Source organism: Neoarius graeffei, chromosome 9 (genome assembly GCF_027579695.1).
Source record: "Neoarius graeffei isolate fNeoGra1 chromosome 9, fNeoGra1.pri, whole genome shotgun sequence".
NCBI lineage: Eukaryota > Metazoa > Chordata > Actinopteri > Siluriformes > Ariidae > Neoarius > Neoarius graeffei.
In genome coordinates this window covers 17,757,127-17,770,989 of record NC_083577.1, presented here as the reverse complement: position 1 = coordinate 17,770,989, position 13,863 = coordinate 17,757,127, and the positions used below count along the sequence as shown (strand labels likewise).

The 13,863-nt window shown below is 40.7% G+C and overlaps 1 protein-coding gene across 3 annotated transcripts in view; it reads right to left on the bottom strand.

Annotated features, from left to right (window-relative positions):
* The window catches only part of LOC132891492 (interleukin-1 receptor type 1), a 57,871-nt gene extending 47,254 nt beyond the window's left edge, over nucleotides 1–10,617 (bottom strand). The window contains exons 1-3 of one of the 3 annotated variants that reach the window (XM_060929121.1): nucleotides 10,363–10,617; nucleotides 9,629–9,772; nucleotides 9,404–9,470 (exon numbers count right to left, since the gene is read on the bottom strand). Coding sequence is in view for 2 of the 3 variants with exons in the window: in XM_060929117.1 (XP_060785100.1) it covers nucleotides 9,629–9,686 (58 nt within the window). In the remaining variant the exon portion in view is untranslated. Of the gene's footprint in view, nucleotides 1–9,403; nucleotides 9,471–9,628; nucleotides 10,111–10,362 lie in introns of those variants that run through there. The other 2 variants (XM_060929117.1, XM_060929118.1) reach the window with 2 other exon arrangements.
* Nucleotides 10,618–13,863: the final 3,246 nt, after the last annotated feature.

Here is a 13,863-nt window from a genome sequence, read left to right as displayed (position 1 = left end):
AGAAAACACATTTTTTTTCTGTGAAAATACAAAAGGGGTCAAATTAATGGAAAAATACTGTTAAGTCAAAAAAGAGTAATTACCCTAAAATTAACAGCATTATTTTGCATAAAATAAAGACTTTGCTGATGTGTACTTTTGCATTTACAGTATAAAACTATAAATTCAAAATTATACCTTATTTCAGGAAGAATAGCCTATGTTGACTATGTGAAATTAGGCCTAGGCCTATTTGCTGTTGTTTTATGCAAGGCCTGTGAAGCACAAACTCTTATTATGGTGAAACATCCTGGGGCACTTGCAGTAGCCTATGGAGCACTTGCATGTGACATCACAGCCGATCCAGATTGTGACAGACACCATCTTATCGATCAAACGCCATATTTCCGCCTTCTACTTCTGCTTTTACTTCTACCTTTTCTTCTGGAAAACCCTACTATATACAATTCTACTACAACGGCTGCGGCTACAAGTTCTCCCTACCTGTGCACGTTTTTTATGTTTTTTGTGTGTATTTTTGTGTGTTGTTCGTCTGTACCGGACTTCAATATCCACTACAACCGTATGGACTTACTGGACATTGGTTTCCAGCAGAAAATGACGGTTTGTAGCGATTTCCATCGCATGCACAACATTCCGGACGAGATAGCGAGACCAGCGGGGTCTCCGTGGATTGTTATCAGAAGCAAAGCAAAGGAGGCGGCGTCTGGAGCGGAAGCAAAAGCGAGGCTGCAGGCAGAGCCGGCCTGTTGACTAAGCTCAGAAAACAGCCACTCAAATCTCCACTGCCAAGCCTCTACCTCTCCAACGCCAGATCCACGGTAAACAGGATGGATGATTTGGAATTACAGCTGGAATTACCTTATTCTATTCTATAATCGGCTGGTCAGTGCTATACTCAATACTTAAGTGACTTACCCATCCAATGAGGATTATTTTCTTGTTTACAAGATGCCACATCTGAGTCGCTGACAAATCCTGAATTTCTGTAAAGATAACTGTCCAGAGATTTATAAGCACGCAGTGCTTCACCACTGAACAGCGAGGGAAAGTTGATGAGGTAATTATACACATCTGGGTATTCCACTGGCAGTTCAACATCCACTGACACGGTCGTGAAAACTCCGTCCGGTAAGCCATAAGGGTCACTAATCTGTAGATCGTTTATTTTAGACATATATCTAGTTATCTGTTCATTAGAAAAATGAGCCGTGTAGTCCGTCGGTTGAAATTGATCCATTCTGTACACGAGTGCAGCAGTATTCAGCTGTGTTTTTTACCGACAAGATGGCGGCTGTGTACTTTCCGGTCACGTGACTGCAAGATCTCTATTAGGCCTAGGTCAGTGTTAACTTTAATAAATAATCATTCATTTGTTTCGTGTATTTTTTAGTAAAATAAATGAAAACAGGAATCTGCAGTAGAAAAACAAACACTTGAATGATTTAAAAAATAATAATAGCATTGCAAAACTGCTAGATTTAAACACATGTAAACTCATGATAAAGCAGCTCGAAACTTTTATTTCACCCCTACTGTTTGGGGATGTGCATTGTTTGACATTAACGCGCTGATTTTCAAATAGACCAATCAGCATAATGTATCTAACTCCCACCACTCCAGAGACTTTTCTCGAGTCACCAATCCTGGGACCGGAGTGGTTGTTTTTGTTGCAGATTTCAACTGTTCAAGTCTACGGTCTTCAACGGAGGAGCTTCATCACTTCCAGGATTTTTGAGAATTTACCTCAGCCAGAAGTTAAACCTGTCTTCAGTTGCCCTGGCAAGCAGCGTAAATCAAAAATCATATCATTAAAAAAGGCTTTAGTTATAGTTAGCTGCTAGCGTGAACAAACCCCCCACATTGAGTTAGCCTATACTCCCATAGCTTTAGGTCTAACTTGTATTACACTTTTACAACAGCGTGGAAAAGTTTAATTCATGTTTAGATATGTTTAGGAGGACAATGTAGTTGTCGTTATCGTTGAAATAGTGTTGTTTCAGCCGTGTTGTTTGACTTTTGTGAAGCAGCTGCATGAAGTATCTAGTTAGCTAATGGCGCTGTTCTTATGTGCACACAGTTAGCCTCGTTGTATTTTACTATCGAAGATGTATTCTTGTAACATATGTGGAGAAAACATTCAATCTGTGAAAGCATATGTTTTGCATTGTAGATTGCACCGCAATGAACCCAGAGTTATCTTTAAATGTGTTGGTACAAGTTGCAAGCAGATGTTTTCAGGCTATACTGCTCTAAAGTCGCACTTCTATCGCCACCACAACAGTATACCAACCGTTAGCGTTATTCAGGATGTGACCTTGACGCCATTAAAATGCACCATCTCACTTTGTGAGCACCAGTGTGAGGGAGCCAAACCGCTGATTGCTCACTTAAAGGAGCACATCACAGAAGGCCGTCAGGTGTCTTGCCCAGTCAGAGGATGCAAAAGTGTGTTCACTGGAAAATTGTCCTTTACCTCTCACATGTCCAGAAAGCACTGACACTGGTCAGAAAATGTGATCCACGATACACACTATGACAGTCCCCCTGCCACAATACAGGAACCTGCCAGTGTGTCAGACACTATAGGAGATGATTCTAATTTCAGTGACCTATATTTGAGAAATTTATGTATGTTTTACATGAAACTACAGGCACAGCATCTCCTTCCAGTGTCTACCATTCAAAACATTGTTGAAGAAATTCAGAATATACACGAGTTGGGACAGACTTATACTTTTAATCGGCTAAACTTGCTTCTAAAAGATATGTCAGTTTCAGATGAAGACATTGTAAAAATCAGCGATTGCAATTAAACAATCTGACCTGTTTACAGCTTGTCACGCTGGGCCTCTGAGAACGGCTTACTCACGAACTCAATGCTTTAAAGACATGTTCAAGTATGTGGATCCAAAAAAAATCTTGTTGGGTAGAGATGAGAACAGGACAGAGAGATGTGCCTATTATGTTCCTGTGCTAAAAACTTTAAAAGCTATGCAGGACTCTGGTTTTTGGCAGGGCCTTATGTCAGTGGAGCATATTAATGTTTCTAAAGCAGATGTTCTCTCTGACAGTTGCGATGGTAAAGTGTTTATGTCAAACACATTTTTTCAGGAAAACCCAAGTTGTTTGAAGCTGGTTTTATACCAGGATGCATTTGAGGTCGTCAACCCATTGGGCTCTGCTAAAAAAAAGCACAAGATTTTGGCTGTGTACTTCTCTCTACTTAACATGCCCCCCCCATGTACGATCAAATGTTGAACACATGCAGCTGGTTTTACGGACTAAGATTTTAAGGACTTTGGCCATGCAAAGGTGTTTTCTGAACTGCTCACTGATCTAAAAGAACTGGAGGAAACTGGGATAACAATGGGAAATGAACTTGTTGTAAAGGGGGCTCTCTACTGCATTGTTGGCGACAACCTGGGTTCGCACACCATTGGTGGTTTCACAGAAAATTTTAGTTCATCTGAGTACTTCTGCAGATATTGTCTGATTTCTCAAAATGAATTTCAAGGTGCTGATCCTAACATCTGTGGATTGGAATGGACTCCAGAAATGTACAGATCTGCCATTGAACAGCTGGAGACAGGTGATGCTCCACAAGTACAAGGGATAAAGTTTAGGTCAGTATTTAATACACTGCAACACTCTGATGTTTGTTCACCTGGCATGCCCCCCTGTCTTGGTCATGACATTTTCGAGGGTGTCCTCTCGTATGATATTGCTCTCTACCTCAAGTACCTCATCAAAACGAAGAGATGGTTCACGTACACCATTTTGAACAGGCGAATAACACAGTTCAAGTACAAGACAACAGATGCTTGCTCCAAACCTTGTGAGGTAAGTCCTCAGACACTGAAACTGAGTGGACATGCTGTCCAAAATTGGAACTTCTTAAAATTGCTGCCTCTGATAATTGGTGACAAAGTGCAGGACCCCCAAGATGATGTGTGGCAGTTAATTTTGCAGCTTAAGGACATTGTTGACCTGATTTGCGCTCAGCAAATTTCTAAGGCTCAGGTCGCTTACCTGGATGTGCTCATCCAAGAATATTTGAAAACCAGGCACTATTTCCAGATATCAATTTGAGACCTCATCTCATTATCTCTAGCCGCTTTATCCTTCTACAGGGTCGCAGGCAAGCTGGAGCCTATCCCAGCTGACTACGGGCGAAAGGCGGGGTACACCCTGGACAAGTCGCCAGGTCATCACAGGGCTGACACATAGACACAGACAACCATTCACACTCACGGTCAATTTAGAGTCACCAGTTAACCTAACCTGCATGTCTTTGGACTGTGGGGGAAACCGGAGCACCCGGAGGAAACCCACGCGGACACGGGGAGAACATGCAAACTCCACACAGAAAGGCCCTCGCCGGCCCCGGGGCTCGAACCCAGGACCTTCTTGCTGTGAGGCGGCAGCGCTAACCACTACACCACCGTGCTGCCCGAGAGCAAACATAGTTACTTTAAAAGATGTACAAGGCATCTGAAGAATTTTAAAAATCTCTGTTTGACTCTCTCAGAGAGGCATCAGATGTTGCAAGCCTTTCTCTCTGCTGGGTCAGTGAGTCCTCCAGCCCTGCAAATAAAACATGGCACACCATTTTACTCAGAACTTTACAGTGAGCAAGTGAAAGACACAGTACTCCAATTTGGCTTCACTGAAAGAAATACAAAAATTCCTGTTGATGTGCAGTATAATGGGATAATTTACAGGGAGGGACAATTTGTTGTCACAAAAAATGATGTTTCAGTGGAGTTTGGTGAAATCATCCTCATTCTCATTAAAGATGATATTGCACTTCATTTTCTGATGAGAGTGTATGATGGTGAATTTCTTTCACACTACCACATGTACTCTGTAAACAGGAGTGGAAGATTAGAGCGTAAACATGTTAGTGAACTTATTGACATGTGGCCTTTGTCATACTACATAAACAATGGATCCCAGATTGTCCCACTGAAGCACAGTCTCTTGTCACACTAAATAAGAAGGCAAGATGCTTAAAGGAGAAGTTCGGTGTGAATCAATCCATAGCCCTGTTGATGAAGGTCACTGAATACTGTCTGTAGGAAAAAGAAGCAGAAATTTGATGCAACATAGACCAAATAATGAGCCAATGACTAACGTTAAGTGAATGGGGCATCATCAAATGAAACTGAAAGTAAGTAACTATGCCCCATTCACTTAGTACAAGTTGCCGGTTCTCTATTCGGTCTATATTGTATCAAATTCTTTGGTCCTTTTTCCTACTGACAGCACTTGGTGACCTGGAACAACAGAGCTATAGATTAATTCACACCGAACTTCTCCTTTAACTCCCTGTTTTGTGTGTCTTTACAGATATGGCTGAATCACAGACGATAAGTGATGCTGTGACAGCAGTGCTTCCTGGTCTCCCTGATGAAGTTGTCAAGTCAGTTGAAGATACTTTGAAGGCACTTGGTGCAGCAACGACAGATGATTTAAAGTACATTACAGAGGGAGACTTGCTGCCAGTGTTAAAGTCCATACAAGCCAGAAGATTGGTCACTGCCTGGGCCCCAAAGTGTGAGTGTAAAAATGTCTCTTATAACAAGTATTTAAATTTGTATTTCCTTTATTTACATAAATAATAATCAGTAATGGTGGCACGGTGGTGTAGTGGTTAGCGCTGTCGCCTCACAGCAAGAAGGTCCGGGTTCGAGCCCCGTGGCCGGCGAGGGCCTTTCTGTGTGGAGTTTGCATGTTCTCCCTGTGTCTGCCTGGGTTTCCTCCGGGTGCTCCGGTTTCCCCCACAGTCCAAAGACATGCAGGTTAGGTGAACTGGTGACTCTAAATTGACCGTAGGTGTGAATGTGAGTGTGAATGGTTGTCTGTGTCTATGTGTCAGCCCTGTGATGACCTGGTGACTTGTCCAGGGTGTACCCCGCCTTTCGCCTGTAGTCAGCTGGGATAGGCTCCTGCGACCCTGTAGAAGGATAAAGCGGCTAGAGATAATGAGATGAGATAATCGGTAATATTTTGTAGCCCTATTTACAAATTTATCAACATGCCAAACATCAAATATTTAATCATTTAAAATGTCTTTTTGTTGTACGTTTACAGACTCATCCACTCCAACTCCATCCACTGCATGTTCCTCTCCAGTGTCTCTCCTTTCCTCTCCCTCCTTGGTCACTACCTCTCCAGCATTATCCTCAGCTACACCACCATCATCAGGAAGGTGTCATCCACTTGCACCAGACTGGGTATACAATTTTCAGATACCGTGGCAGAGGTTTCCTGAAGAGTTGGTACAGAATTTGGAAAGACAGAAAAGGCCAAGTCCGCGACTGTGACGAGAAATGATAAGGATTGTGGTCGCTGAGATGATGAAGATTTGTAAGAATCCAACAAAACACAACACCACAGAGATAGCAAAACGAATGGTGGCCAGGTATCCAAAATCGCTTCAAGATGTGATTGATGGTGATGTTATTGGACTTGGACATCATTCCCTGGCAAAGCAACTTCAGTCAAGAGTTGAAAATGTCAAGCGACCTGACACACCAAAGATACAGAAACGCAAAGCAGCATCGGATGATGACACAGATGAAGTATCTGCTGAACAAAGAGCAAGTGTTCAAGACACATATGGCTGTATCAACTGGATGCCGAAATATCTGCCAATCCCAGAGACTGAGAAGAGTCAGCGAGAAAAAAAAGAAAACATGAAGATGTCTGCAGAGATGAACTACAATTCAGGTGATGTGAAAGAATTAATCAAGTCCACCTATTTCACGCAGTGCAAAGAGATCAATAATGGCACAAGCATCCAGAAATTGAGGCAGGAATGGCCATTTTTGTTCAAGGAAATCGGCATGGCAGTACACTTCCAGGAACTGACTGGTATGAATTTAACTGAGTCTTTCCTTGCCAATGTGGAGAAAAAGGGGGCACGTCTCTTAAACTTCTTCAAACGTGTTGATGCACATAAACACAAAAGAGTTCTGGATGCTCTTCTCAAGCTTCAAACTGAAAAGGGTCAGTCCAACGGTTGCTCAGAAGAGGTCATACAGATGGTGCTTCTTTTACTGGCTCATTTTGATGAGAAGGAAGAGCATCTGTTACATTTCATCGAGAAGACCATCCTTGCTGAGGATGTTCAAATGGAGAATGTGCCACCAACACCCTGTCTTATTGTGTGTGGTAAGTACACTGAACCAAGCCTGCAAGCTTTCTCTACCAGTATGCTCATTCGTACCTTGTAGTCCACTTCTATTACATTTTAGTAAGTTAATATGTTTTGATAATAAATTCTGGCAGTTGTGTGACTCTCACCCTATATTTATATAGTTTATTTTTATTAATTTTTATTATTAGGGTCCTCCTGCTATGCCGCTGAGACATTTATGTTGAGCATTGACAGAGATTGTCAACGACCACATCACTTCCTTCACATCTGCCATCTGCCTGATGTTCGGTAGTTACTACTGCTTTAACATACATTACCCAGTGGAACTACCGGTCTACACTGGAGTTCCTTCAAAGGTAAGATTTCTTTCTTTTTAGAATATCACAAAATGCAAGGCATTTGATATCCCACCTGAGGTTATTCTCTCCCTCTTTCAATAAAGGTGTTTCTTTTCAATCAACCCGGAGAGAGGCACCAAAGTTGAGTGGAAGAACAAGAAAAAAGTGTATGCAGTTAATCCCAGAGTCTTCACTCTGATCTCTGACCTTGCTGACCACGAGTGGACTTTCCAGTGATGTTGACGGATGATGAAAAGAGGTACACTGGGTATCATACAGGCCTGTTGTGTTAATTAAAGCTTTGTAAGATAAATGGTCTGGTATAGTTTGTACATTTTCAACTTTACTGCACTGTTTTTTGTACTTTAAACAAGTTGAAGTAAATCTGAAAGTTACAGTACAGGTATGGCTTAGATTAAAACTGCAACAGTTAACTGGAGGAGTACATTTCATATAAATAAAGGAATGATTCCATTTAAAGTTCAATATGGTCATTATATACTCCCTCTCATGCTAATGTGAAGTCTGGTGTAGGTTTTCAATCCATTATTTGTGGATGTCATGATATTACTTAAATATATAATTTGTATCTCAAATGAAGTGTTACCTTTGTTACTGTTAGATGCATTCATACAGAAAATGTTTATTTAGATTTATGCTGCAAGATTTGGCACTTTTTTTTATCCCTTTAAGGGTTTGTTTTATTTTGATATTATGAAAATTATACACTGTATGTGCACTGATACCACCTTGTGGTTAGATTTGTTCAAAACAATACCCTTAAATGTTCTCAAATTAAGCATAGGGCTTTCCTGGCAAACTGTTACACTTTGTATGTTTAAAACTATGCTAACTGGTTTTGAAATTAGAACAGTTTCAAAGTGAACCTGTGATCATTTGTTACAAAATATCTATGAATGAGAAGAACCTGGGTGGCACGGTGGTGTAGTGGTTAGCACTGTCGCCTCACAACAAGAAGGTCCGGGTTTGAGCCCCGTGGCCGGCGAGGGCCTTTCTGTGCGGAGTTTGCATGTTCTCCTCGTGTCCGCGTGGGTTTCCTCCGGGTGCTCCAGTTTCCCCCACAGTCCAAAGACATGCAGGTTAGGTTAACTGGTGACTCTAAATTGACCATAGGTGTGAATGTGAGTGTGAATGGTTGTCTGTGTCTATGTGTCAGCCCTGTGATGACCTGGCGACTTGTCCAGGGTGTACCCCGCCTTTCGCCCATAGCCAGCTGGGATAGGCTCCAGCTTGCCTGCGACCCTGTAGAACAGGATAAAGCGGCTAGAGATAATGAGATGAGATGAGATGAGATAATGAGATGAGATGAGAAGAACCTCCTGTAACATGTTAAATTTCAAAGATTTGATGTTCACTTCATCATATATAAAATAAAGAGTTTCTATATTTGATATTTTTGTGGCTTTTTTCATGTAAGATGATGTTTTTTTAAAAAATGTAAATACTTTTTTTCACAGTAAAATATCCAATTAATCGCATTTTTTAAAACTGTAGTATCTGGATTAATTCAGTATTTTACCGTAACAAACAGAGTTGTTGCATTAAAAAAAAAAGTTTCACCATTACAAATGTCTTTTTTTCCATGTAAATTTTCAGGTAAACCTTTTTTTTTTTTTAATTTGAAAACTTTATTTTTTATGGCAAAATATTGTAATAAGCATATTATTTAACTGTCCAGTCAATAGTATCAATACTTTTTTTTGCCGTAAAAGAAATATAAATGTTTTACCATTATTTAACGGTAGAATTTTGGCAACCACAGCTGCCGGTATTTTACCGTAAAAACAACAGATTTTTTTTTTTACAGTGTAGCTTAACGATGGATCTTAAGAGGCATTTAAATATACGCTTAGCTTTAAGAAGCTTTCGGGAAACCCACCCAAGATGAGTTAAAATGAGAGGAAAGTAACTTCTGGACAACAGAGATTTGATCTTACACCTCGAACCTACAGTAGATGAGGAAACAGGATTCTTCATGAACAAAACACACACACACACACACACAGTGCGTTCCAGGGTCACCGCTTTTCCACACTAATACAACCTTTAAAAGCTATATGAACATTTTTATAACCGTTACAGCACAATAATAAAAGTAACTTACCTTTGAACTGCAGGAACAAGGCTGTGAGAATGAGGAGGAAGCCAAAGCACTGAGACATTTCTCGCACAAAGCTGACAGAACCCTTTCCTGAAGCACTATACACACTTTCTGTCGGCTGCTTTAGTTTTATTTACGGCTCGACACCTGGAAAAAAAAGTTTTGAATCTTTAAGCTGAAGAAAACCCCAGTGAAAGAAAAAAAAGTTCCCCAGCTGAGAGAAGAGTGCTTATTCTATAACACAACGCCCAGAATCTGGATTTTCTTTCCGTCGTGGTTTCCAGAAGAAGCTTCTGTATGAAACAACAAGGAAGCGCTTAGGAATTTCCCACATTAGCATCATAAAACCATTGCATGGCATAGCACGCTGACTCACAGGCCTTTATACACACACTCACAGTCACTTAAATACATATTTTTTTTTCTTTTAAGAAGGAAAAACATGACATAAGCTGCAAACGGATCATTTTCCACTTCTCTCTCTCTGTCTCTCTCTCTCTCATATCTTATGTGAGAGCCAGATGATGTTGACATCCACTTTACAGGCTATTGCATGCGTCCATAACCGCGTAGGGTACTTTATAGTGTGCCAGAGTAGTGCACCACTTGTCCTGCCACTCTTTGGACGTGTTATTGACTCATGCAAACGCTATACATTGTAAATAGATAGTATGCACTGAGCAGCCCAGAGCTGAAAGACGCAGAATTAGTTATTAAGCAAATAAAGAAAATCTCACCTTTTCCTGTAAACTGTACAGTCACAAACGCGCGCACCCGCACTTGTGGAGATGACGGCAAAGCGCTCGAGCGTGACGCGCTCCTTTTATACTAACGCGTCGAAACTTTCCGCGTACCTGCAGGTTTACTTTCCAACTTTCAGAGAAGAGATCTGAAGAAATGTGCGGTTTATCTCAACCTGACCTGATGCACACGCATTAACAGAGCAGAAAGAGCGTGTGCATACGTGCGTGTGTGCGCGCGCGCGCGTGGAATACTAGTAATAGTGATAGTGCATGTAACAGCTAAGAAGAGCTCATGTAAAGGTAAGAGTAGCTTACGTTTCAGTTAAAGGTTAAGTTTTTTTAAATAAAACATAAAAACAAAAAAATAAACTATAGTAGACTATACAGTTACAATCAAACGCAACTACAACCCCGATTCCAAAAAAGTTGGGACAAAGTACAAATTGTAAATAAAAACGGAATGCAATAATTTACAAATCTCAAAAACTGATCTTGTATTCACAATAGAACATAGACAACCAGGGGTGGTCCTGGGGGCGGTCCGACCGGGCAGCCGCCCGGGGCGGCATCGCGGGGGCGCGGGCGCGAAAAAAAAAAAAAAAAACGGCCCCCCCCCCCCAAAAAAAAGAGCTCGTGCAGGAGATCAGGAAGTTTCCTGACTTGCCGTCAGCAACTGTGACCCCCCTTGAGCTGATCACATTCATGCACGAGAAGGAGCTATCAGAGATCTACCCCAATTTCTGGACTGGACTCAGAATTGCTGCCACTCTGCCTGTCACTGTGGCTCAGGCAGAGAGGAGCTTCTCGAAGCTAAAACTAATCAAGACTTACCTAAGGTCAACAATGTCACAGGAACGGTTCAGTGGCCTTGCTGTGATCAGCATAAACCACGCCTTAGGGGAACAAATCTCATATGAAGACATTGTGGAAGAATTTGCATCCAGGAAGGCCAGAAAAGCCAACTTTTAGGGTGTGCTTTCACTTTTGCATCCTGAATATAATTGCCACTTAAATGTATATAGACTGTTTTCCTCTTACTTCTTTTGCACGTCTTGTTATTTATGACAAATTATAGTGGTTTGCCATTTTTGCCACTTTAAAGAGTGTTAACTTCTTCATTTGTTACTTCTTATTTATGATACACAATAGTGTTTGTTATTTCTTCTTATATATACAGTAATATGTATAGGATTTACCTCTTCTCTGTCGTTAGTTCATTTATTTATGATACATGATTGCGTTTTACCATTTTTGCCACTTTAATGTATAGTATTTTTAGATCTTTTGTCACTTCATGTTATTCTGTAATTGAGATTGTTTAACTGTTTAGCTTCTTTTGTTATTTATATGGTGCGACTTTAATGGAGGTTTAAGTCTTCTTGTTAATAATAGTGGTATAATAATGGTGAATGGTACTCTATGATAATTCATTGTCCACTCTGTTGGTAAAACTGACTGACTTGTGCAATATTTTGACCATCGGGTGGTGCTGTAGTGCAGTTGTGCTTTCTTAAATAGCTGTGGATAGCTGTAATGCGAAGTCATTGAGTCTTTTTGTTTATTGTTTATCTTTTATTGTTTATCTTTGTATTTTTTATTGCACTAGTCATTAAAACTGGAAATTTGTTCTTGAAAATAGCTGTTGTGAGTTTGTGTATGGGGTCATGTGTGTTCTGGACGAAGTTAGTGTTTTCTTAGGTGGTGAGTGGGAGGTGGTTGTCGGGTGGGGGGTGGGGGGCGCCAGCAGGGGGTTTCACCCGGGGAGTAAATCACTCTAGGATCGCCACTGTAGACAACATATCAAATGTCGAAAGTGAGACATTTTGAAATTTCATGACAGCAAAAAAGTTGGGACAGGGGCAATAAGAGGCTGGAAAAGTTAAAGGTACAAAAAGGAACAGCTGGAGGACCAAATTGCAACTCATTAGGTCAATTGGCAATAGGTCATTAACATGACTGGGTATAAAAAGAGCATCTTGGAGTGGCAGCAGCTCTCAGAAGTAAAGATGGGAAGAGGATCACCAATCCCCCTAAATCTGCACTGACAAATAGTGGTTCTAGAGCAACGCTCCCATCCAGACAACGTCTCTTTCAGGGAAGACCTTGCATTTTCCAACATGACAATGCCAAACCACATACTGCATCAATTACAGCATCATGGCTGCATAGAAGAAGGGTCCGGGTACTGAACTGGCCAGCCTGCAGTCCAGATCTTTCACCCATAGAAAACATTTGGCGCATCGTAAAATGGAAGATACGACAAAAAAAACCTAAGACAGTTGAGCAACTAGAATCCTACATTAGACAAGAATGGGTTAACATTCCTATCCCTAAACTTGAGCAACTTCTCTCCTCAGTCCCCAGACGTTTGCAGACTGTTGTAAAGAGAAAAGGGGATGTCTCACAGTGGTAAACATGGCCTTGTCCCAACTTTTTTGAGATGTGTTGTTGTCATGAAATTTAAAATCACCTAATTTTTCTCTTTAAATGATACATTTTGTCAGTTTAAACATTTGATGTCATCTATGTTCTATTCTGAATAAAATATGGAATTTTGAAACTTCCACATCATTGAATTCTGTTTTTATTTACAATTTGTACTTTGTCCCAACTTTTATGGAATCGGGGCTGTAGGTTTGTGGTTTAAAACATTCCTTTTAATAAGAAAATTCAGATCTGCATTCATTTGAAATTTAAGAAATGGTTATAAATAAACAAGCAGTGCACTGCTTGTGCTAGATTATGATCATCAAGTCAAGTTTATTTGTATAGCGTTTTTAACAACAGACATTGTCGCAAAGCAGCTTTACGGAAAATTAAAGACTTTAAACATGAGCTAATTTTATCCCTAATTTATCCCTGATTAGCAAGCCTGTCACGTGGTTGGCAAGGAAAAACTCAATCGGACGACACAAAACCTTGAGAGGAACCAGATTCGAAAGGGATCCCATCCTCATTTGGTTGATAACAGATAGCGTGATTATAAATAATTTGTTTCTCTAAGTGTGTCCTATAGAGTCACAAAGTATAACTGTGTAACCAGGAAATTCATTATAGTTTTAACATTAAGTCTATTTTGTTGGTTATGAACTGTTCATTGATGGAAACTTGAGTGCAAAACTCTTCATGACAACTGCAGTCCTAAGTTATCATGGCAATTGTAGTCCTCAGACATAAATGTATTACTGTAAGTGTCCAGAGCCGTCTTCTAAGTGTGACTTTTGACTGTCCATATGGGGCCGTCCTCCACAGGAGCAGTGTGATGAGACTCCAGCCAGACGTAGAGCATCAGGATGGATTAGGCAGGTCTGAGGGGCAGAAGAGGTCAGCATCTTACTGGTGTCTCAGGATCGACATGTAACTTGAGAGAGAGAGAGAGGGAAGAGAAGGGGGGGGGGCAGACACAGGTTGTTAGGTATGCCCAATGTCACCTAATGAGTAAGAACAGTATACATTTTGCACTGAGTGCAAAAAATTTATTATTTTAAAAAAAAA